The sequence below is a fragment of the Leucopleurus acutus genome (genome assembly GCF_964270905.1).
Source record: "Leucopleurus acutus genome assembly, chromosome: 10".
Lineage (NCBI taxonomy): Eukaryota > Metazoa > Chordata > Mammalia > Artiodactyla > Delphinidae > Leucopleurus > Leucopleurus acutus.
The window spans coordinates 95,324,463-95,350,183 of NC_139153.1; the positions used below are offsets into that span (position 1 = coordinate 95,324,463).

The window sequence follows — 25,721 nt, forward strand, 5'->3', positions numbered from 1 at the left end:
CCAGGGCACTGAACAGGAGTGTTTTTTATGTACTTGCATTAAGTAAAATTTGATTTTAGAATTTTGAAATTTAATTCACTTAATTTCAATAAAATAAAAGCATGGCATTGGAGCATATGGAAATGAAATGTTAGCTGCCTAACTAAGTCAAGAGGTGCGGAGCATAATGATTCGCTTTTCTTATTATTGGAGTAAATGCAGTAGCATTTTGATAGTTTGTTTAAAAATTCATTATTTTTAATAGCGTAAGTAACAGATACATTCTCGAAGTATTAAGTAATCCAAATGAATCCAGTGTCATCACAGACCTGCACCAGCGCCTCCCCTCCCCCACTTTCTAAGACGTGGGCATTGTCATCAGCTTGGTGTGTATTTGTCTAGACTATTCTATGTGCATTGGAATGGATGAGGTTGCGAGTGCATTCCCATGAACACGTGTGTGTATATGTATACAACATATATATATATAATTTTTTTAAGATGTAAGTATTATCATACTGTTCATACGGCCCTACAATTCTTTTTAAAGATTAATGTCTGGGAGCTTTTCCATGTCAATACACATAGGTAGTTTTCAGTCCTGACTTCCTATTAATACCACCTGTGAGCTCTTAAAAATGACCAAACCAATGAAATCAGAATCTTCAGGGGGGTGAGGCCCCAGAATTCTACTTTTTTAAAACTCCAAGTGATTCTGAAATGAGGCTAGGATTGAGAGTCGCTCATTTAGAACCACTTTAAAAAATTCTCATAGTATTTTCTGTTAAGAATTTGCCCCAATTTAATGTAAAGGCTCCATGCTGACAGTCCCACTCCGTGTACGTGATGTGTTCCCATGTGTGTATGTGTGCGTGTGTCTCTAGGGTGGGTTACCTATACAACAGATGCTCAATTGCAAGAGACATACTTAAATTTGTTAACTACCAGGTTACTTACCCAGAAGTTATACCAGTTTTGCTTCCCCCAACAGTTTATGAGATTTCCTGTTTTCCACCCCATTGCCAGTACTTGATAGTATCACTCTCTTAAAATTTTTCCAATCTGATAGTGAAGTGGTAGCCCATTTTAATTTCCGTTGCCTCATTTTTGAGTGAAGTTAAGCAGCTTTGGGTATGTTTATTGGTCATCATATTTGTCTACCTTTCTATCTTGTTTCCGTCTTTCCTTTTTTTTGGTAAGAGTTATTGCTATATGCTGGATGCTGGATATTTATCCTTTGTTAAATAAGTTAAATGTTTTTTCTGAAAATATTTCTCCCTGTTGTGTAAAGATGTAAAGATTTGATACCATTGGATTTATCAGGATTTCTTTTGCTGTTTTGTATCTCAGTTAGAAAGCCCTTTCTAATCCCGAGATTTAAAAACGAGTTTTTAAAAAGCTTCTAACTTTTAAAAATATTTGAACATTTTAAAATTTAGTTCTTTAATTGGCGAAGGACTTACCTTTGTGACTGGCATCAGACACAGACGTGACTGTTTCTTTTGTGGTTATAACTGCAGCACAGCTTCAGCCAGCACCCCACCGCCCTCTTCCTCCTCGCTCTGGTCAACGGTTTGAGAACATGATTCATGCCAACCAAGACTAAATTTGCTTTGCTGATAAATTATTTCATCTTAACACATCTGTTTTTACAGATGAGGACACTGAAGCACAGAGCAGTTAAGTAACTTGTCCAAGGCCACACAGTTAATAAGCAGTAGAACTAGCACTTAAACTGTTGGTCAGTTCATTCTTTTCTTCACAGATTTGTAATGTCCTCTTTATCATGTACTAGGTTTATATATATATTTATCTCTTTCTGGGCTCCTTTTTTTTTTTCTATCAAGGTATTTGTCTGTTTCCTGGCCAGTACCATGACTTACCTTAACTTCCTAGCATATTTTCATAGCTGGTAGGGAAATTTCCCTCTTATTGTTCTTTTTCAAAAATGCCTTGAGCTTTTTTTTTTTAAAGAAATGCATTTTAGAATCGGCAAGATACTTAATGTCCCTATGTCCCCTGAACCTTAATTTCCCCATCTTCAGAAAAGGGGGTTTATTTTCGCATGTACATTATAGTGCCTAGCACATAGGTTTTTATAGTTGCAAATTTTTTTTTAAGGTTCAGAATGTATAAGAAAAGCTAAATTTCCTTTGTGTTGCTATTTGATTTAGGCATCAAGTGACTTAAACTTTTTTTGTGTGTGTGACTTAAACTTTTAAAGTCAAGTTTTAAAAGAAGTTGTCTTTAGTTAAACCTTGTTTAGTCCTTAAAATTTTTTATTGTTGTATACTAGATCTCTTCTGCCCAGCTTTTTGTTAGTTTCTAAAATCTTGTCTGTCATCTTTTCAAATTTTTGTGGTTTTACCAAATGTGTTATCACAGAACATAGGTTGTTTCATAATCCTGGGGAAATGTGCACATGATAGACAGTGACGGGCTTTTGACATCCAAAGAAAAGAATATTTCTGGTGATGATGCCTCTATGTTGTAGTGTTCTGATCTATAGGATTACATCACAGCTTTCCTCTCCATACAAGCTTTTGGAAATTCTCTTTGATGAGGCCTCTGATTGCCAAGGAGAGTAGAGGCCAGCTTCAGTGGTGTGACATGGAAGGTCTCTGTTGTTCTCTTCAGATCAGACTGCCTTTAAGCCATCTCAGTCTTAACTGTGTTTAGTCATTAAAGTAAGTGAGTTTTCTTTCCTTGCCATTGATATAATTTTTAAAAGCTGTCCTAAAGAGAGGGTTTTTTTCTTTTAATGAACACTATTAGCAGCCTCTTCTTAAGTTTAATATAAATTCCTCTCAAGGTGGTTAAATCTCTTGCCAGGTTTTGCCATCTGTTGAGGTATGCTTTATTTCCTTAAAAGTAAGTATATGAGAGTCATGGAAATATTGGAAATAACCTAAATGTTTTACAGTAAAATATAAATAAAATCATCACATCTACCATTTCTACTATTTGCTGTGTCCTAAAAATTTCAGGCAGTATAAATGTCATCTTCCACTAAAAAGAAAAAAAAAAAAGCACGCATGGATATGTGTTTATATTCACCCTCTTAGATTTAGCAGTAGCATCTGATACACGTTTTTCTTCACGCTGCTTTATTTTTTTTTTAACCTAATATATGCTGGGGATTATGCCATGAGCAGTATATAGAGACATTCCTTATTCCTTTTCACAGCTGCATACCACTCCATCCTAGTTTATTCAACCCATCCTCTATTGTTGGCTAATTGAGATGTTTCCAGTCTCTTGCTGTTATAACAGGTGAATAGCTTTGTGCATGTATCTTTTTGTATATTTGCCAGTATATGTGGGGGATAGATTTCCTAGAAATGAATTGACCTAGATCAAGGGGTAAAGGCATATGTTACTCAGCTAGGTTTTTTTCAAATTCCTCTTTGTAGAGCTCATACCCTTTTGCGTACTCATGATCAACAGATGAGAACACCAGTTTCCCTATAGCCTCGCCAACCTGGTATGTGTTCTTGCCAGCATGATCGGTGAGAAAGGATACCTTACTATGGTTTCAGGTTGCATTTCTTTTATTATAGCCAGGTTGAGCGTCTTTTCATATGGGTTAGAGCCATGTGCATTTTTTTCCTATAGAGGTTTTGGCCTTTTCCTTTTTTAGAAGCTCTCTTTATTTAGGGATACTTATCCTTTAAGCTGGACCAGATATCAATGTGTGGCCCTCTTTGTCTGGCCAAGTCCCATCCCTTCTTCGTGGGCCAGCTGAAACGTCAGCTGTCCTGGGAAACTCTTTCTGGCTTCTTAAGTTTATAGGTTAGGATTCCCACCTGGATGTGCCCATCGTCTCTGCTTATTCCCATCATAGCATCTCTGCCTTCAAGGAGCTTCCAACCTGGTTGAGAGAGCGGCAGAGAGCTAACTATAACACACTGTAATAAAGCTATCTTGCTTTTTACTCCCTTCCCTATATATGTAGCAGTGTCTGGCTACGGTGGGCATTGTAAAGGTTATGAATTGCCTCTTTGGCAGAAGTACAGTGGTGCAGATATTTAGTTAAGAAAAGAAAATTGCATTTGGCCAGGTGATATGGGATCTGGTTGTGCCCTTCTGGATAGAGAGTACAGACTTGAGGGTTTGACCGTAGGATCCGTGCTTTGCCAGAGAACCCTGTAAATACAGCAGACCCGTCTGGGAGCCGGCTTTGTTAGCTCCCACCCCAGTCTTCTAGTGCTGGCTGCTGTGTAACCGTACATGGGAGAGGCTGCCAGACGGAACCCTGGAGCATTGTCCCCCTGTGTTATTCCTGTACGTCTCCGGAATTCTTGTGCACATCTTGCTGGGGACAGAGCTACCCCTGTTGTAGCTGCCAAGTGCAGAGTGTGCTCCACGTGGGTCAGCGTAGGTGGCATCAGTGACTGCTGGGCCTTTTCATCTCCATTCTTCCTAGTTCCCTGTCCCCGCTTTAGTCCCGCTCTGTTTCTTGGGTCTTAACCCTTGTCCTTTCCCTGAACATATAACCTGCTGCCCTAGAGCAGCCAGAACGCGGGCCTTTCTTAGCTCCCCAGAGCAACTGAGTTTTGGTTTGGACTTTTGTCTTAGGTTGTCGAATCTGGCTAGCACAATTGGGACTAACTAGGGTGGCTAACGGTTCCTTTTAGCCTGGGACTGTCCCAGGAAACCCCTTGGTCCTGGACGCTTGGTTCCTCTGGTTAGTTCTGACCTGGGAAACTGCTGCTTCACCAGTGACTTACATGCGCCTGAAGCTTTGTCTTCTAGCATTTCCTGCGTTCAGCATGTAAACTTTTCCATCACAGGCTGTAAGATCAGGTAACATTATGTCACAGGAACTGAGTAATCTCTTCCTGTTTAATCATTAGCCAAAGGCTTTTGAACAATACTTGAACCTGGAAGATAGCCGACTGCTGAGTCATCTGAAGACGAGTTCTGCAGTGTCCAAACTTCCCTATGATCTCTGGTTCAAGAGATGTTTCGCCGGCTGCTTGCCTGAATCCAGCTTACAGAGGCAAGTATTTCTTTCAAATATGGACTGCAGGCTCAGAGGCAGAAAAATCCTGTGTTCTTTTTTTTTTTTTAACGTGATCATCTTGGAATATGAATTTGCTTTAGAACAATACAATAATTTGATGCTGACTTCTCCAGCAGCTAACATAACAACACACAGTTCTGCTTATTATATATAAAGTTAGAAACATTAGAAATATCTCATTAATATAAATATTAAAAATGTTACAACATACAGTTAGAGAAATTGAGGGCCCTCAATGTGTTCGATGCTGTTCAATATTCCCGTGTGAAATAGTCTCTAGGAGTACATGTGGCCTTTTCCAGAAATGGAGCAGGTCCTAGAGAAAATGTGTATTTCTAAAGTAGCTGAAGGCAGTGAGAGACTTGAGACTCAAACTCAGCTCTTCCATCAACTTCAGACGTGTTACGGGTATTTCGGTGTCCTGGATCACCCCATCCACAACTTTGCAGTTGAGGAGAAAGGTAAATGTACAGAGGACATTACAAGACAATGCATTTGGCATGTATAGAATAATACCAACTGTAAGAGTTTATAGGAGTTATCAGAATAGTTATTTTAGAGTATATTCAGTTGGCTCCCGTTGGCTCCTTAATTAAGGAATTTAAACCACTGGAAAATGAAATTGAATTTATCATTTCATTTGCTGCTTTTGTTGTTCCTTACCATGTAATGATTATATGAACATTACAAAATGTTAGTAAAATCTAAGCTTTGGTTTAGGACTTTCCTGCCCGAAAATGTCAGTTTCGAAACATTAGGGAATTGGCATACTGGTCAGTTCCTAGCAGAGCAAATATTGATACTTTCTAGCCATGGTTCCTTCTTTCCTTCCACTGCTGATTGTGTCTGAAATAGATTTCAAACGGCTGATCTGTGTTGTTTTCCTTGGTGATGATTTCTTCGTAGCTCTTCTCTGAAGCTCACGAACTCAGCCCTCTGTATCCGCAGATGCGCATCTGCAGATTCAGCTGATCCTGTGCTGTGTTTATAATTTGTGGTTGGTTAAATCCTTGGATGTGGAACCTGCAGATATAGAAGGCTGACTGTACCACCTCATTTTACACAAGGGACTTGAGCCTCCACGGATCTTGGTATCCACAGCAAGTGAGTCCTGGAACCAATTCCCTGGGGATACTGAGGGACGACGGTACTTAAAAGAAAATGTAATTTGATTTAATTTTGAAATTTGAGCTGTTTAGATAAACATAAACGTCAAACTCATAATTTGATTATATCTTTATTTTGCAGGGTTTGGGATAAAGTCATAAGTGGATCCTGTAAGATACTAGTTTTTGTAGCTGTGGAAATTCTCTTAACCTTTAAAATAAAAGTAATGGCACTGAACGGTGCAGAGAAGATAACAAAGTTTCTGGAAAATGTAAGTGTACTTTGTTTTGTTTTAATTTTGAATCTAGCAGGGAAGTCAGTTTAGCAAGCCAGATTTTTCTACTGCATTAAATTATTTCAGAGACATAGTATACTTTTACATCATAAGAAACAATTTTCCCCTGGAAGTTTCAAGTTGGTCTGTGGATTGTAGTGCAGTCCTTTGGGGTCAGTGGTCTGAGCAGCAAGTCTCCATGAGTGTATGCGCCTGGGACTGGAGTCTCATCCCCTGATGTGACCCCTAGGATGTTTGTCAAGAAAAGGAAGAGGTGAGATCTTTACTTTAGGGTGACTGATCTTTGTTGCTGGAAAAGGAAACCTGATGTTTTGAGGGATTTTGTAAGTCCTTTCATTTCTGTTGCTATCTCTGGTAGAGTCCCAGTTGGATTTGTTAATGTGCTGAAATGTAAACTTAGAGCATGTTGAAAAGGGTCAAAATGAATCTGTTTTTCCCCGTCTTTGTATCTTAGAATACCCTTAACCAGGCAAGAAGAGGTGGAAGTAAAGAGACTTAGGTGTGAGTGAATTTCACCGGACCCCAAATCTATATATTTTAATCAGTCAATGTTAACAGTTGAACAGTGGCCCAGTAAATAAGTACTAAGTGAAGGTATGTTGGATCAGAGAACCGTCATCGTTGTAATAATTAGTGGCTCACAGTGCCAGGGCCACTGCTAAGTATTTTTTGTGAATTATGTCATGTAACCCGGTAAAGAGCCCTGTGAATTGTGGCTATCATTTGCCTCATTTTAGAGACGGGAATCTGAACCCAGGGAGCTCAGATAATGCCCAGGAGTCCACAAGTAGTGGGCAGTGCAGGATTCGACCCTAGACGGTATGACACGACTGCTCCTTGCTGCGGCCTCAGGTGGCGCATGAAACAGATCCTGGCACTAGCCTCCTGTGCGATCGCTTTCTGAAAAATGCTGAAAACTCCAGTGGAAATGAGATTTGTACCAGAATGAAAATGAGGGAGATACTGAAGTCGGAAACACATTTCAGAGATTGGTTTGCTTGTTTACAGATCCCCCAGGACAGCTCGGATGCGATTGTGAGCAAGGCCATCGACTTATGGCACAAACACTGCGGGACCCCGGTCCACTCCGCCTGAACATTCCTGACATTGTGGACAGTCTGCCAGGCCTGCCCAGAGGGCTTTTTTGGGACATGGTCTACTAAACTGATAATAGGGTTCTCACTTTGGTACTCAAAGTGTAATTGTTTTCCCAGCAAAATTTGTTTAAGATACCTGGAGTCGCTGTGTTGTGGAATGGCATCTTCTGATTACACAGAACTACAGAGTTCAACTCTGAATAGCATTTTAAAAAAAAATTATTTTATTGAGGTATATAGGTGATTTACAATGTGTTAATTTCTGTACAGCAAAATGATTCAGTTATACATTCTTTTTCATATTCCTTTCCGTTATGGTTGATCACAGGCTATTGAATATAGTCCCCTGTGCTTATACAATAGGAACTTGTTCTGAACAGCATTTTGAAAGCGTTGTTTGAAAATAGCTCCCAGCTTGTACAGCAGTTGAGTCAGGGTGGGTGGGTGCTTCAGGAAGCAGGGTGTAACCAAGCTTGCCCTGCTCCTCTCTACTTAGCACCAAGCTAGTTACTTTCTAAGGTCTATTTCTGGAATGACAAACAGCTTCCTTACGTTGACAACTCAGAATCGGCTTTTGTTGATACAGTACCTCTTGAAATCTAAGCAGAGTTTCTAAATCTTCTGAAATCTAAATCTGTTTTCTGAGACTTTGTCTTGCTAAATAGGTTTAAATAAAGGCCTTACATTTTTTTTTTTCTCTTTGTGCCAGTTGGAGTGAAATATTACTGAACAAAATGTGTCTAAATTTACCTGCTAAGAGAGGACTTGTTTATTTTGCTGGACTCATGCTTTTTCTTGATGGGCCGTTAAATGTTGGGTGAGCATCTGGGGAGGACTCTGCCACCCGGAATAGGAATGGGTGAAAGGGCAGGTTCAGGTTAATAGCTAATGCCCCCACCCCCACCCCCACCCCGGCCGTGTCGTCCCCTGATGGTAACTATTGGTTGAACAGTTGCAGGCTTTGAGCTGGGCGAGTGAGACGGGGCCCTTTGTTTGAAACTGATTCATGCACCTGTCAGACCTGCAGGAGCCCGAGTGGTGAGTTGGATTCTCCACGCCCCCATCCCTCTGCCCAAAAAAGAGGAGACATGGAATTATGGAGCTCTCACTCTTGAGAGTTCAGTCCCTGCCTAATGTGGAAAATAGCTGTAGAGAGAGTTCAGAGCACACGGAGTTGTTGAAACCAGCTGGCCCATGTGTAAAGTCACATATCAAAGAGTATTTAATTTTTTTTAATCAAACATACACTCATAAGAAAACTTCTTAAAGCAAACTGTGCTTACAGTTAATACTTTACATTTATCCAGTGATCGCCTCTGCCCCGAAGAACTTTGAATCCTGGAGTAGGGGATGTGAGCAAAAGCGCGTGAGGAGTTCCTGCTGCACTTGTCCGCTACCTAGTGAGTGAACATGGTGTTTATGTGAAATTCACAGAAGTCATAAGCGCTTTACTTCTATCTAATTTACGAGCCACATACGGTTACAAACCGTAAAAGTTTGCACAACTTTTTGGTAAAGATTATAAGGTCAAGTGATGTTAGTGAATCCCAACTGCTGGCTCCCACCTCCGCACTGGGAGAAGCAGGGGCAGGCCTCACAGAGCAGGGGGGAGGTGGGGGGAGAGGGAGGGAGTGCACCTGGCGGGGAGGGGGCTGAAGGGGCTGGAGTTCCGCTTAAAATTCTGGTGAGGGTCCAGATGAGCCAAAACGGAAGACTATTGCCCTACTGCTGAGGGATAGAAAATTAAATATTCTGCAAGTACAGTATATGCTGTCAAACCCTGTTCGGCAACACCTTGTCTGCTCTAGGGTGTGGGTCTTGGGTCTTGTTTTGTTTTGTCAATCTGATTATCATGCGTTTTCCTTAGACAACAAAAGGGCTCCATCTGGGCAGAATTTAAGGCCCACTCTAGGGACACAGAGTAGGTGAGGATCCAATTCCATTTCAGTATCAGAATTTTATCTTACTGAGAGTGCAGTATTTTGAAGATGTTTCTGCTCACTGCCTGCTGTGAGAAGCACAGCTCCTGATGAAAATAGCCCCACGTTCCCTTTATTTGAGACGTTTTGTCCGGATACTGCAGAAACCAGGGTTTCGGTTGTGGCCAAACCTGTGGTGGCTAATATGTGAGGTTCTCCCCCTGCCTTGGAAAACTGGGATTTAACGTTACTAAGTTGTTTCTAGTTCTTCCTTCTTACAGCGTCGCCTTAAACATAGATGAGAGAAGCTCTAGATCTGAGGGCAGGGAAGGTTGGGGTGGGTGTGTGTGGCTTTTGCCTGATGACAAATCAAACTGACAGATTGTACACACGCAGGCTTGTGCGTGTGTGTGAGGCCACTTCAGGAAATGAGGTCAGGGTTCATTAGCATGAAGTGCTTTTTTTTGTTGTTGTTGTTAATGGAAAGTTTGCCTGAAAACTGTGGGCAACCCTCAGATCCCGTGATGTGTGGTAAGAGCTCTAAAGGCCTCCATCCTCTTCTGTTCTGGATGTGAGACAAGCCAGCCTCGTCTTGAATTGCTGCAGCATCACCCTGGGCCCTGCGGTCGTCAGCTCCCCACTGTGACTGGGGGTTTAGTTTTCCTCCCTGAAAGTGCAGAGTGTGGAGTGAAGTCTCTGAGGATGGGGAGGGTAAAAATAGAGCACGTGTGCCCAGGACTATGTCCAATCTCCTGCCTAAGTGACGGCCTCTGTGAGCAGCGCTGCAGCGTCCTTCAGCCCGAGGCAGCCTCTGAGAGGGGTTAGGGGTGTGGATGGCTGGCAGGGCCTCTGCCTCTGCCTTTTGCATCCTCCAGTGGTCCCAGAGGAGAAGCAGCTTTTGTCTTCAGCTGGGTGTTCTGGGTTTGGAAGGCCTAGAGGCTGCTTTTCTTTGCCTTGACAGGTGAAAAGGTGTCTTTGTAGCAGGAGTTGGGGACCTTTTCCTCTGATGGATGGAACAAAGAGCTGTTTCTCCTTTAGAATCTGTGCCAAGTGAAACTGCTCTTGGCTCCTGGCAGGAGGCCAGATTGAAGAGGCCGGGGAGGGGTGGGTGGAGGAGGAGGGCGATGTGAACAGAGGGGGCAGGAACTTTCCCGGAGGCCTGCAGGGCAGGCTGGGGTGCCGGCCCCTCACTGCCTTCCTCACCAGTCACTCCCTTTCCTTTTTGGTCTGCCAGCCTTGCCCTATGGAGGTTAAAAAGTGAGTGGGCGGTTCCTTGCTAGGTGAGGTGACAGTTCCTCACTCGGGGCTGGTCTCACTGTAGGGCCACCACCCAGAGGGGGGTTGGAGAATGTGATCAGAGGACAAGGAAAAAATCCTTCAAGAAGCTTGTCCCGACCAAGCAGAACCCCCAGCAGAAGAGCACAGCAGGCGGTCAGGGTTCAGACCTCAGCATCACACCTAAAGCCTAGGGATTACTTGGTCGTTTACCAGGAACTCATACAGGGGTGCTCGGGCCTGCTGGAGCTCACACTAACCTCTGACCCTCCTGTTTGGTCTCTTTCTGCTCGTCTCCCGTCACCCTTCTTTCCCTAGAGTTTTACCAAGTAGCAACCGGGTACTTGTTGGAAATGTTGGCATCCCTTCCCTGCCCGCCCCCACCCCCCCGCCCTCTGGGCTTAATGCCATGAAGGCTTGTGCGGGTGGCAGTGAGGAGAGCTTTGGATGATTCGCTTCTGTCAGAGGCTGTGTCCATGCCCCGGCAGGCTGCGTCCCCACCTCCTCTCTCCCCTTTCCACTCTGTGGTTCACTTGTTCTCGTCTTCATTCTCATTCAATCATGAAATAGATTTGAACACACTCCCATTAATGGCCCAGGTACTGAGTTTAATTGCTAAGTTGTATTTGCCCTGTTGGAGCTTGTAATCATGCAGGGAAGACATATTAAACAGGTATGTATTTTGTTTTCTCAGTCTTTAAGAGGACCTCTCACTCCTGAGCTGCCACACAAGGGTGGAGGTGACCTGGGCTTGCCCAGAAGCTCTGGAGGAAAGTTAGAGTTACTCTGCAATGCATGGGTCTTCGTCTGCTTCTCTTATTCATGCAAGAGTGACAAAGAGCCTTGGAAGCGGTGGGTGCTGGGGAGGGTCTGAGCCTCTGCGCTGACCCGTTAGTTCTGTGATCCAAGATCACTCAGTCTGCAGCTCAGTTTCCCCATTACCTTCAGGAAGGTACTGGAATTGCTTACTCCTCAACTTGCTGTGAGCATCAGGTGAGCTTAATGTGAAAGCACTTTAAGAAGTACAGGGCTTCCCTGGTGGCGCAGCGGTTGAGAGTCCACCTGCCGATGCAAGGGACACGGGTTCATGCCCCGTCCGGGAAGATCCCACGTGCTGCGGAGAGGCTGGGCCCGTGAGCCATGGCCGCTGAGCCTGCGCGTCCAGAGCCTGTGCTCCGCAACGGGAGAGGCCACAACAGTGAGAGGCCCGCGTACCGCAAAAAAAAAAAAAAAAAGTACAGAGCTCTGAGGAATGTTGAACAATTTCGAATAGCGTGGTTTGCAAGCCTGTGGCCAGGCTCTGCCTCTATTTGAATCTGCCCTGGGCTTCAAGGCCTATCTGAAACTGCCCCTTGTTAATTTCCAAGCTGCACGCACGTGCCTTCTCCTGCTTCTGAGCTTCTGTAATGTTTCATGCATAATGGTTCAGGAGTCTTTGGTTTGGTGGTCTCGAACTTTAATTAAACTCCATGTGCTTTCCCTCTAAAAGCAGGCTTCTTGCGTCCAGGCTGTGTCTTGGTCCCTTTTGCACACTTCTGCTTTACCTAGTATAGTTCCTCATATGTGTTTTCTCCCTGAAACCGTGCTGTCCCCCACCCATCTTTGGGCATGCTGGTATCATCTTGGTCAGGAACACTGTCTCCCCACTGCAGGGCTACATCCTCCTATCTCTATTCAGTTCAAGCATCCCCTCCTCCAGGAAGCCCTCCCGACTCTCTGCCCCTTGGCTTCTGCCCTAGGCTTGTTTCCTTCCATGGTACTCTGTGTCTTTTTTACCACATTTAATACATTGGTTTAGAATGACCTGTTTGTATCGAACACTAGCCTGTGAGCCCCTCGAGGATATAGATCATGTCTTATTCTTTTCTTTTCCCTCGGTGCCAAGGACATCTCAGCCTGCCTGGGCTCTCCCTGAGTATTAGGTGAATACATGAATGCCTGACTCCTCTGGTGACAAGTAACAGAATTGTTCTGGAGCTGGCTTGCTCAAGGAGACTTGATCACAGGATACAGGGGGTGAGGTTCAGAACCCACTGGGGGTAGGGCTAGAATCTGGGACAGGACTAAAGAGACTCTGGCCCCCTTTATCTTCGACCTGCTCTGTGTGTCTGCTGTTTCTCTCTCTGCTGTCCGGGTTGCTCTGGTGGAAGATGCCTTACCCTGAGGTCCTAAGATTATCTGGTACAGGTCCAGCCTCTGGAGACAGTCTCTTGGCCCCGTTTCCTAAATCCATGGGAAAGAGCCTGTGGTCCGTCTTGGGTCTGGTGCTGCCTGTGGATCGATCATCCATCCCCATGGAGACAGACTCATGGCCCTCAGGAGCCTCCCTGTGTCCATGGCAGCGCAGGGCCAGTGAGCAAGGGACACTGTACAGGGGCCACTGTGAACGGGGAGACACTCTCAGAAGCTCCCACTCCATCTGACAAACCTGGTGACTGGACATGCCCTGCACAGGTGCCAGGAGGGGTACCAGGCGCCCTCCACCGTGAACTGCATCTGAGTGGTCTCCCTTCACTGCTTATTTCTGGTTTCTGCCGGCCGGTCTGAGGGTGGTATGGCCGGCCCTTTGCAATGAGGTGGGCAGAGTGGGGATGCCCCACTGGCAGCTTTGGCAAGCAGCGTCTGGCATGGCTAGGTGTTTCCTTGGGAACATTTCCGATCAAGTCTAATTCTGGAAGTTGACGGGAAGTGGGCTTTGCCCGGCTCCTTCCCCTGCACCTGAGTCCAGTGTGAAGGCTGGTGGGGGGGCAGGGGGTGGCTGGAGCAGCTGTGTGTATTCGCCTCTGATAGCTTGGAAAGATGTATGCGTCCCCTGGGGTGTCCAACATCTGCGTCTGTAGACTGAGTTGGGCTCTGGCCAGCCCCGGTGGCAGTCGGGTGGATCTGGATAAAGTCGGGGTTGGCCGCTGCCAAGGCTGACTGACTTCGGGATCAGAAGGGAGGCACACCTGGACTTGAGCGTCCGCTGGAGGAAGGCGTGCCAGTTACCTGGTCGACACTCCCCTCCCCAGTACTCAGAAAAGAAAAGCGAGGTTCTGGGTGGTGACGGGGGTTATACCAGGTCACCCACTGGTAGCTGAGAAGCCTTTAGAACGCAGGCCTCCTGGCTCCCATCCCTGGCTAGAGTGTGCTTCACCATGCCAAGCTTCTCCCTCATCCTGAAACACTGCCCTTATCTGTCCTCTGAGCCTTAACACCCCTGAGGAGCTTGCTGGCTGGGCACCTTGGCACGGTGTCCTCCTGTGTAACATGATAGTGATGGTAGCCACCTTACAGGATTGCTAGGAGCGTTGAATGCAGCAGGACACACAGTACCCTCGTGTCAGTGCCTGGCGCGTGGTAAGCACTCAGTAAACATTAGGTGTTACTGAGTCACAGCGATAACAGGTAAAATGTGTGTTCTCTTCAAGGAGGCGACACTGTGACGTACAGTCTCACTCAGCATCTTAGAGAGGATGCTTCCTGAGAAGTGTTCTAGGAGATCAGAGGCCCATTGCAGGTGCTTTAAGTCTTCCATTTGTAAAGCTTACATACATGGCAATCCCCTAGGGCCCCTGTTAAAATTCGGATTCTGATTTAGTAGCTCGGGGGTGGGGCCTGGGGTTCTGCATTTCTAATATGCTCCCTGATGATGTTGGTCCTTGGGGACCAGAGTTTGAATAGCAAGGAGGCAGGGACTGTAGATTTCAGATTGTACCTTGTCAGAGCTTTAACCCGGGTTGCTAAAGAAAGAAAAGCTACAGAGAATGCTACCTGCCTGTGCCATTTTCTCATTTTTAAATCAGTCTGGCTTCATTTCCAGGTGATGTTGGGGATATTGCTAAAAGTCTATATTCAGGATGTGATGAAGTACCTTATAATCTCAGTAGTGAGACACAGATGTCCTATGAATTATTTGCTCTCCTCGCTGGGTCACTGGAGGTGGTTTCATTCTCACCTTATCACGAGTCAGCTCGTTACTGAGAGTAGCTCTGTGGCAGCCAACCACCCATATCTATCCTCCCCGTCCTTACTAACCAAACCTCAATTTTATTTGAGGCAGGAGTGTGTTAACAAAACTTTATTTCCCAGTCTTGATGCAGAGGAATGGACAGTGAGATAGAAGCAAAGTCATTAGGTAGGGCTTACAGAAAAGGTTTTTTATTCACGGAGGATTTACTCCACGGTCAGGTAACCGTTCCTCTTACTTCCTGCCTGGAACACATACAGAATGACTGGAACTCCAGCAGCCATCTTAGGACATGAGGCAACCTCAAGGATGGAAGTCGCATGGTGAGGATGGTGGGGCAAAAACACAGAGCTGTGGCACATTGATGGTACCACAAGCCCTTCCCTACTTAACTCCAGACTTCCTTTACATTAAAACAAACAAAAAATCCGGTTGTTTCAGCCAGTATTTGACAGGTTTCCTATTACGTGAAGGGTGCTAAACCCAGTGGTAACTGACCCCACCAGAGCAGGTGCAGTTTAGCAGGGCAGACACGGGTTTAAATCTGTGTCTAAAACTGTCATCCTTCTGAGCACCCTCTGTGGGATCCCCAAGTCATGTAGAGGCAGGGGAACTGGATTGAGGGTCAGAAGCCCAGGGTGCTCAGCTCAGCTTTGCCATTTCCTAGTGGTATGATCCTGTTCCTTTAACCTCAGTCCCCACTCCCGTAAAATGGGGGCGATGGATGACAGAGTCCAACATAGTGCGAGGTGCAGAACTCACTCTGCCGGTGTTGGGTGAGGGGTGGGTCTCAGGATGAAGGAGAGGATGCAAAGACCAGCTGGCCGCAGTGGCCGATGCTGATGTGAGCAGCGAGGGGCCGTGCAGGGGTGCAGCTCGGGGGCAGGCACTGATGCACCCTTCAGTGCTTCCATTAGAGGTGCCCACCTTGGTGCCCCGAGGGCCACGGAGCACCGCAGCCTCTGCTGGAACCGAAGGGGCTTGGACTGAGTGCCCCGTCTGCATGAATGAGAGGCTGGTTTTGTTCAGAGGAAGTGGGGTGGCACAGTAGCCTTCAGCTGGCCCTTGGGAAGCCTGCCTCAGGCCTTCCTCCGCCAGCCCTGAGCTCTAAGCCGAGGCCTGCGACGTGGCTGGCAGCATCTCGGCTCCAGCACTGCTTTGCTGCTGAAACCCACAGGACTGTGCCCCAGCTCCTAGCTTTGGGGCAGCCGGATGGGCTGGGGGGGTCAGCAGTGAGTGTGCATACTCTCCTGCTGCCTGGAACCTGCAGTGAGATGTCTTCAACCACAGCACAGCTGTCCACACCTCCTTCATCCAAACCAGAGCACCTTTTTGCTGCCACTTTCTCTCAACCGTCTTCCAGACCTGAAGCCATCTCTCTCCATCTTCCTCTCTTGCCCACCCCAATTCCTTACGTTGGGCACCTGCACTATTTCCACTCACACGGTGCCAGCTGGTCCCTGGAGGGCAAAAACCATGTCCTTACGATGAACTGAAACTCTCAAGAGGCATCTTATCTCCTTGCACACACAGAATGGAGAGCAGAGGCCGAAATAGGACTGCTGGCAGTTGGGGAGGGGACCTCTCACGGCTGGGCCATGTGGGGCTCCCTCTTTCTGACCAGCCGCTAGATGGTCTGAAAATGCCATTTCCTTACTGCAGCCTCTTCCTAGATTTTTTGATATGATTGAAACAAGGTCCGTCTGAGTGGACATGGTCCACATGGGTCAGTTTCCTTGCTCAGGGATGACAGAGGCAACCAGCACAGGTATGTACTTTCAATCCCCTGCCCACCTTTTTAAAAAAATAGTTGTAACTAAACTTTTTAATGGGAAGGGGCTATGTGCACGTGGGAATAAAAGGCAACCAGGACAGGAGAGTATGGGATGCACGGCCCCTGTCCCTCCACCCCAGTCCCTTCCTCACAAGCAGCTTCTGTCAGCTGAGACGTGAGCGGGGTATTGTGCATACTTTCTAGGACGAGAGAAGGGACAGCACAGGGGCGTGCCCTGCCCGCTCTGGGGCTGTCGTAACCAGGTCAGTGGGAGAGAACTGAGGAAAACCCAAGACAGTTAAACTGCGACCGGGGGCTTTTCTTGTGTTGCCCCGGCTGGGAGGGTTTGGAGCAGGGGCTGAGGCTGGCAGGGGTGACGGGAAGCATTTTAATGCTGGCTTGGAACAGCGTCCCTGCGACCCAGACGTCAAGGCAGCACATAGTGTGAACAAGGCCAGCCCCCTGGGGAGCGGGGGCCAAGGCCTTTACCCTAATGCTTTGGTGGGGGGAGTTTGAGATAAGCCCAACTCATGTGTAAAATACCTTTATTTGTGTAGCTGAAGGGACGGGGCTTGCCGCCTCCTGGGTGGAGACTCTGAAATCACAGCCCTCATAAGGATGTAGCCTCGCCTGGGACCCCCTGTGAGACCCGCCCTGGACAAGGTGTCAGTGACAACCATCCTGCTCCAGGCTGGTAATTAAGGAACAGATGGGATTTTTTGTCCTGTCTTCCATCATTTTGTCGCGTGTGTGTGCGTGTGTGTGTGTGCGTGCGCTTAATTAAAGAAATTTAAAAAAACAGCAATGATCTCACCACGTAGGAAACACTGAACCTCTGCAATTACAAGATGCAAAGTTGCAATCTCTTATGGAGGAGAAAAGAAATGGGTGTGTGCAAGTCCAGCTCAGAGTAGCATGCGTCTTAGCTGGTTGTCACAGCCTGGGAGGAGAATCAGTTAAATTTTGCTTCTGTGGTTTACTTTTCCTTCCTCTGCAAACGGATTCATGAGTTCACGTAACAAGACCCCTTCGCGTTAAACCTCATGATTGGATGATCATGGCTTCCTATTATGAAATGAGAGCATTTTTTGATTACTGGCACATAAAGAGCAGAACTTATTTTTAAAACCAAAAACAGCACTTAGGAAACGGCCTGGCTGCCCACCCACGACTGATTAAGTGTCAGATGTGTTCTTCCTCTGTGGACCCAGCGGCATGCTGCTCTCTTCCTGTCTCTGCCACAGTGCTAGGTGGACCCATGCTGTGCAAGAGCCTCGTTCGACATCATTTCCCTCGCAGGAAGTCATAAGTATTGGCTGACAGGCCGGTGGTGGGAGGTCCCCACTGGCGGCCACACAGGCAGGCAGTGTACAGGAGTGGGGAGGAAGAGCTAGGTTAAGGAAACAGCGTCTCCCTACCTGGAGGCTGGGAGGCAGGTGGGTATCTTTCCTGATCTGTGGTTCTCAGTGTCAGAAGGTGATGGTATCACATAAGACAGGGAACTGGGATAACTGGACGGAAGCTGAGAAAGTATGAACTCAGCAAAATGGAGGCGAAGCAACGCATGCATCGGCCTAGCAGGGAGATTAAGAGCAATGCTTTAGAGCTGAACACACTCGGCTTTGGAAGCTGTGAGGCACTGTGAGGATTAAATAAAATTGTGCATGAAAATGGTGCAGCGCGGTGCCAGGTACACAGTGAGTGTTTAATATTTGGGAGCTGCAGACGGTGGCGGCAACAGGAATCAAGTGCCCAGACAGCTGCAGTTGGAAACTGGGGTGCCACAGTCAGGTACCACAGGGGACAACTAGGCATTCATACCATGGCTTTTTTTTTTTTTTTTGGTATGTATGAGTGTTCTGACTCCTCAATAGAGTTCTGAGGTCATCAAAGTGAAGGCTCTCTTGGACTCTATTCAGGGAAGCTTAAGTCCACGAAGCCCCTAGTTAGCGCTGGCTGTCCCTGAGGGGGTCACTGCAGCATGGTCACGTGGCCAGCCCCCTCTCAGGGCTCCAGGGCCACACACACCATGGGGGTCTGCTCCGGGACCCCTAGGCAGGAGAACCGGCCACACTGGTTCTGAGGATGGTGGACTGGAGATCGGGATGTTATTGGTCGGATAGTGGGGCCCGCTGCAGATGTCAAGCAGGAGAGGGGTGCGCGGAAGCTCGTGTTTGGCCAGAGGACTGGCAGCAGGATTGGACTGGCTACAGCCACAGGTATGGAGAACCACGAGTGTGAACATGCAGGCAGATGAGGACCTTAATTAGAGCAGTGGAAGAGCTTCTAGAACTAACTAGCAAGTGTTCACGATCAGCTGGAAGCGGAAAGGAGGGAGGTGACTTCTAGGTAATGCCATTCACTGAAAAAGGAAATAAGAGGAGAATGGGACTGGGGCAGAGGGGTGCGGTCTGAACATAGGAAAACGATAGTCTGGGACACACAGAGTTTGAGGTGCTTGTGAAATGTGTGTCAAGCATAAGAGCTAACATTTATTTAAAATTTTTTTTATGGAATATCAGTTTTTATTGGATTATAGAAGATGAAAAAAATTAAAGACTAAGAAACTTCACATAAGAAAGGTAATTGAAAAAGTAGAATATAAGTGTAAGCACATATGAAATTAACATTTTGTGAAAAGTACAAATGATAAAACTTGGTAGATAACTCAGATATGAAAATCCAGTGCGGGAACTACGGATAATTGTTTCTTGGTAGGTTTGCTTAGTGTTGCAAATTTTACATTACTTTGTAAGGAAGTCATAAACCATAGTTGCTAAACATGATAGCAAAGCTTGAAGTTTAAAATCTAAAGACACTGCTTTCTTTCTGTAGTCAAGAGAATCATGTTTTTGAAGATTAATTAACTTTTGGTACCTCTTAATCCCCTCCCTATATCTTGCCCCTTCTCCCTTCCCTCTCCCCACTGGTAACTACTAGTTCTCTATATCTGAGTCTCTTTCTGTTTTGTTATATTCATTTGTTTTCTTTTTAAGTTTAGATTCCACATATAAGTCATAACATACAGCATTTGACTTTCTCTGTCTTACTTCATATTACCCTCCATATCCATCCATGTTGTTACAAATGGCAACACTTCATTCTTTTTTATGGCTGAGTAGCAGTCCATTGTATATATATACTATATCATCTTTATCCATTCATCTATTGATGGATACTTAGGTTGTTTCCATATCTTTGCTATTGTTGATAATGCTGCTATAAACATTGATTGGGGTGCATGTATCTTTTCAAATTAGTGTTTTCATTTTCTTCATATATACGCCCAGGAGTGGAACTAATGGATCATATGGTATTCTGTTTTTAGGTTTCTGAAGAACCTCCATACTGTTTTCCACAATGGCTACACCAATTTACATTCCTACCAACACTGTTCTAGGGTTCCCTTTCCTCTATGTGCTTGCCAACTTTTGTTATTTGTGGTCTTTTTGATGATGGTCATTCTGACACGTGTGAGGTGGTATCTCATTGTGGTTTTGACTTGCATTACTCTGAGGATTAGCGATACTGAGAATCTTTTCATGTGCCTGTTGGCCATCCGTATGTCTTATTTAGAAAAATGTCTGTTCAGGTCTTCTGCCCATTTTTAATCAGGTTGTTTTATTGATATTGAGCTGTATGAGCTGTTCATATATTTTGGATATTAACCCCTTACTGGTCATATCATTTGCTAATATTTTCTCCCATTCCTTCCTTAGGTTGCCTTTGGTTGGTCAGTAGTTTCCTTTGTTGTGCAAAAGCTTTTAAGTTTAATTAGGTCTCATTTGTTTATTTTTGCTTTTGCTTCCTTTGCCTTAGGAGACAGATCCAAAAGATACTGCTACAATTTATGTTAAAGAGTGTTCTGCCTGTGTTTTCTTCTAGGAGTTTTATGGTTTCTGGTTTTACATTTAGGTTTTTAACCCATTTTGAGTTTATTTTTGTATATAGTGTGAGAAAATGTTCTCATTTCATTCTTTTACATGTAGCTGTTCTATTTTCCCAGCAACACTTACTGAAGAGACTGTCTTTTCCCCACTGTACATTCTTACCTCCTTTGTCGTAGATTGACCATAAGTGCTTGGGTTTATTTCTGGACTCTCTGTTCTGTGTCTGTTTTTGTGCCAGTACCATACTGTTTTGCTTACTGTAGCTTTGTAGTATATCTTTTTGTTGTTAACATCTTTATTGGACTATAATTGCTTTACAATGGTGTGTTTCTGCTTTATAACAAAGTGAATCAGCTATGCATATACATATATCCCCATACCTCTTCCCTCTTGGATCTCCCACCCTCCCTATCCCACCCCTCTAGGTGGTCACAAAGCACTGGGCTGATCTCCCTGTGCTATGCGGCTGCTTCCCACTAGCTATCAATTTTACATTTGGTAGTGTATACATATGTCCATGCCACTCTCACTTTGTCCCTGTAGTATATCTTGAAATCAGGGAGTGTGATACCTCCAGCTCTGTTCTTCTTTCTCAAGATTTCTTTGGTTATTCAGGGTCTCTCATGTTTCCACTCAAATCTTAGATTTTTTCTGGTTCTGTGAAAAATGTCCTTGGTATCTTGATAGGATTTGCATTTGATCTGTAGATTGCCTTGGGTATTTTGATTATTTTAACAACGTTCTTCCAATCCATGAATGCGATATATCTATCTATTTGGGTTGTCTTCAGTTTCTTTCATCGGTGTTTTATAGTTCTCCAAGTACAGGTTTTTTTACCTCCTTAGGTCAGTTTATTACTAGGTATTTTATTGTTTTTGATGCAATGATAAATGGGATTGTTTTCTTAATTTCTCTTTGATAGTTTGTTGTTAGTGTATAGAAATTCAGCAGATTTCTGTATATTAATCTTGTATCCTGCAGCTTTGCCAAATTCATTGAGGAGCTGTAGTTATTTTTTGGTGGCATCTTTAGGATTTTCTAAGTAATAGTATCATGTCTTCTGTAAACATGACAGTTTTACTACTTCCTTTCCAATCTGGATTCCTTTTATTTTTTTTTGTCTAATTGTTGTGGCTAGGACTTCCAATACTATGTTGAATAAAAGTAGTTACAGTGGGCATCCTTGATCTTAGAGGAAATGCTTTCAGCTTTTCACTGCTGAGTATGATGTTAGCTGTGGGTTTGTCATACATGGCCTTTATTAAGTTGAGGTATGTTCCCTCTATACCCACTTTGAGAGTTTTTAATCATAAATGAATGTTGAATTTTATGCATCTGTTGAGATGATCATGTGATTTTTATTCAGTTTGTTAACGTGTATCGTATTGATTTTCAGATGTTGAGCCATCCTTGCATCCCTGGGATAACTCCCACTTGATCATGATGTATGATCCTTTTAATGCAATATTGAATTCAGTTTGCTAATATACTTTGTTGAGGATTTTTTTGCATCTAGGTTCATCAGTGATACTGGCCTGTAATTTTTTTTGCTTGTGATATCTTTTCTGGCTTTGGAATCAGGGCGATGCTGGCCTAACAGAATGAGTTCAGAAGCATTCCTTCCTCTGCAATTTTTCGGTGTAGTTTGAGAAGGACAGGTGTTAACTCTTCTCTAAGTGTTTGTGAAGCCATCTGGTCCTGGACTTTTGTTTATTGGGAGTTTTTTATTACTTAATTTCATTTCTGGTAATTGGTCTGTTCATATTTTTTATTTTTTGTTCATTCTTAGGAGAGTGTACATTTCTAGGAATTTGTCAATTGCTTCTAGATTGTTCACTTTATTGGTGTATAGTTGTTCATAGTAATCTCTTATGATCATTTGTATTTCTGTTTATAGGTTGTAACTTCTCCTTTTTCATTTCTGATTTTATTGATTTGGGCCCTCTCTTTCTTGATGAGTTTGGCTAAAGGTTTATCAATTTTATCTTTTCAAAGAATTGGCTCTTAGGTTCATTTTTCTCTTCTATTGTTTTTTAGTCTCTATTTCATTTATTTCTGCTCTGATCTTTGATTTTTTTCATTCTACTAACTTTGGGTTTAGTTGTTCTTTTTCTAGTTCCTTTGTAAGGCTAGGTTGTTTGAGATTTTTGTTTCCTGAGGTAGACATGTATTACTATAAACATCCCTTTTATAACTGCTTTTGCTGCATCCCATAGATTTTTGGATTGCTGTGTTACATTTTGATTTGTCTCTGGGTGTTTTTTGATTTTTTTTTTCTTCAGTGATCCACTGTTAGTTTAGTAGAATATTGTTTTAGACTCCAAGTGTTTGTGGTTTTTTTTGCAGTTCTTTTCTTGATTTCTAATCTCATAGCATTGTGGTCAGAAAAGATGCTTGATATGAATTTCATTTTTCTTAAATTTACTGAAACTTGTTTTGTGGCCTAGCATGTCACTATGTAAACTGGTGCAGTACTTTGATATAAGGATTGTTTACCTGGCTTTCTTTTCATTTCCATTTGCATGGAATATCTCTTCCCATCCCCTCACTTTCAGTCTGTGTGTCTTTAGATCTGAAGTCAGTCTCTTGTAGGCAGCATATATACAGGTATTGTTTTTGTATCCATTCAAACACTGCCTTTTGATTGGAGCATTTAATCCGTTTACAGTTAAAAGTAATTATTGATAGGTATGTACTTATTGCCGTTCTCTTAATTGTTTTGGGGCTGTTCTTGTAGTTCTTGTTTCTTTTATTCTCTTCCCTTGTGATTTGATGACTACCTTTAGTGTTATGTTTGGATTCCTGTCTCTTTTGTGTGTATCTATTATAGATTTTTGGTTTGTGTTTACCATGTGGTTTATATATAGCAATCTATATGTATATATGTAATTACATTGCTGATCTCTTAATTTCAAATACATTTTAACAACCCTGCATTTTTACTCCCCTCCTCCCACATTTACTTTTTTTTGGCATCATATTTTACAACTTTTTGTATCCCCCTAACTACTTATCACAGATATAGATGATTTTACTACTTTTGTCTTTTAACCTTCCTACTAGCTTTACATGTGGTTGATTCACTACCTTTACTGTACTGCCTTTACCAATCAGCTCTTACCATTCATAATTTTCATGTTTCTAGTTGTGGCTTTTTCTTTTTCGCTTAGAGAAGTCCCTTAACATTTCTTGTAAAGTTGGTTTGGTGGTGCTGAACTCTTTTTATCTTTTGCTTGTCTGTGTAACTTTTTTTTTTTTTTTTTTTTGGCGGTACGCGGGCCTCTCACTGTTGTGGCCTCTCCCGTGGTGGAGCACAGGCTCTGGACGCACAGGCTCAGCGGCCATGGCTCACAGGCCCAGCCGCTCCACAGCATGTGGGATCTTCCCGGACCGGGGCACGAACCTGTGTCCCCTGCATTGGCAGGCGGACTCTCAACCACTGTGCCACCAGGGAAGCCCTGCTTGTCTGTGTAACTTTTGATCTCTACATCAAATCTGAATGAAAGCCTTGCTGGGTAGAGTGCTCTTCATTATAGGTTTTTTCCCTTTCATCATTTTAAATATATTATGCCACTCCCTTCTGGCATGCAGAGTTTCTGCTGAAAAGTCAGCTGATAGCCTTATGGGAGTTCCCTTGTACATAACTTGTTTCATTTTCCTTTTAATATTCTCTTTATCTTTAATTTTTACCATTTTAATCACAATGTGTCTTGGTATGATCCTCTTTGGTTTGGTCCTGTGCTTCTTGAAGGTGGACGTCTATTTCCTTTCCCAAGTTAAGCAAGTTTTTAGCTACTATGTCTTCAGATATGTTCTCCGCCCCTTTCTCTCTCTCCTCCTTCTGGGAGTCCTATAATGCAAATGTTAGTGTGTTTGATGTTGTCCCAGAGGTCTCTGAAATTGTCCTCGTTTCTTTTTATTCTTTTTTTCTGTTCCACCTCGGTGATTTCCACTATTGTCTTGTGGGTCACTAATTTGTTCCTCTCTATCGTTTAATCTGCTGTTGATCCCTTCTACTGTATTTTTAGGTTCAGTTATTGTATTCATCTGTTTGGCTCTTCTCTGTATTTTCTAACTCTTTGTTCGAAACTTCTAACTTCTGTATCTGTATTCATCCGTTCTTCTCCCGAGCTGTTTGATCGTCCTTGTGATCATTACCTTGAACCTTTATTGGCTAGACTGTCTGTCTCCATTTCACTTACTTCTTCTGTGGTTTTATCTTGTTCCTTCACTTGTAACCCATTCCTCTGTTTCCTCATTTTGCCTAATTTGCTGTTTTACTTTTATGTATCTGGTAGGTTGGTTACATTTTCTGACCCTGGAGAAGTGGCCTTTTGTAGGAGATGTCCTATGCATCCCAGCAGTGCACTCACCTCTGGTCAGCAGAGCTGTATGTATGCTGTAGGGGTGCCCCCTATGTGGGCTGCCTGGGTTCTCCTGTTGTGGTCAGCTGACTGCTGCTGGCAGTCTAGTAGGTATGGCTGGCCCCTGGTCCAGTTCGTTGCCAGGCTGCTGGTTGGTAGGGCTGGGTCCTGAGACAGTTGGCTGTGGAATCTCAGAGTGTCCTGGGGCTAGGGCTGGCCCACTGGTGGGCAGAGCTGCGTTCTGGGGGTGGGGACTGGGGTTCCCAGATCTAGTGTTGACCTGCTGGTGGGCAGGGCCATGCCCCAGGGGGTCCTGGTGTGTGGGGCTAGTCCTGGGGTTAGTGTTGGCAGTCTGGTGGGCAGAGCTGGATCCTGGTGTCCGGCTGCAGGGATTGGGGGTCCTGGAGCTGGTGCTGGCCCACTGGTGGGTGGGTCCCAGGGCTAGTGTTGGCACACCGTGTATGGGGTTAGTTCTGGGGCCCTCTGGACAGGGCTGTGTCCCTGGGCAGCTGTGGGCTCAGGGGGTCTTAAGGCAGCAGCCCTGCTGGTGGGTGGGTCTGTATCCCCACGCTGTTAAGTTGCGTGGCCTGAGGTGTCCCAGTGCTATTCCTGACAGGCTGACTGGCAGAGCAGCTAAGAAGCTGGCGCTAAGAAGCTGGTGCTAAGAAGCTGGAGAGGATTCCAAAATGGTGCTTGCCAGCCCCGGTGTTCTCCTGGTAGACAAGCTCCCAAAAATGGCTGCCACAGTGTCTGTGACCCCCGTGTGAGTTCCAGTCGCCTCCTGCCTTTCCGGAAGGCTCTCCAAGATCAGCAGGTGGGTCTGACTCAGGCTGCTTTCAAATTACCGCTTCTTCCCTGGGTCCTGACGTGTGAGATTCTGTGAGCACCCTTTACAACTGGAGTCTATTTCCCATGGCCCCCTGGCTCTCCTCAAAGTCAGCGTGCTGGCCTTCAAAGCCAAACGTTCTGGGGGCTTGTCTTCCTGGTGCAGGACTCCCAGGGTGGGAAGCCTGATGTAAGGGTTGGACCCCTCACTTCTCGGGGAG

General features: G+C 44.7%; 1 protein-coding gene across 3 annotated transcripts in view; it reads left to right on the forward strand.

The window, feature by feature from the left end:
* The window catches only part of LOC309968082 (TBC1 domain family member 7), a 37,194-nt gene extending 11,473 nt beyond the window's left edge, over positions 1-25,721 (forward strand). Inside the window, exons 6-15 of one of the 3 annotated variants that reach the window (XM_082849201.1) lie at positions 4,836-4,981; positions 6,254-6,383; positions 7,416-8,321; positions 8,457-8,542; positions 8,812-8,904; positions 16,181-16,684; positions 16,979-17,115; positions 24,610-24,701; positions 25,292-25,489; positions 25,667-25,721. In XM_082849201.1, the coding sequence (XP_082705327.1) occupies positions 4,836-4,981; positions 6,254-6,383; positions 7,416-7,502 (363 nt within the window). In that variant the 3' untranslated portion in view covers positions 7,503-8,321; positions 8,457-8,542; positions 8,812-8,904; ... (3 more) ...; positions 25,292-25,489; positions 25,667-25,721. Of the gene's footprint in view, positions 1-4,835; positions 4,982-6,253; positions 6,384-6,473; positions 7,343-7,415; positions 8,322-8,456; positions 8,543-8,811; positions 8,905-15,937; positions 16,003-16,180; positions 16,685-16,978; positions 17,116-24,609; positions 24,702-25,291; positions 25,490-25,666 lie in introns of those variants that run through there. The other 2 variants (XM_082849202.1, XM_082849203.1) reach the window with 2 other exon arrangements.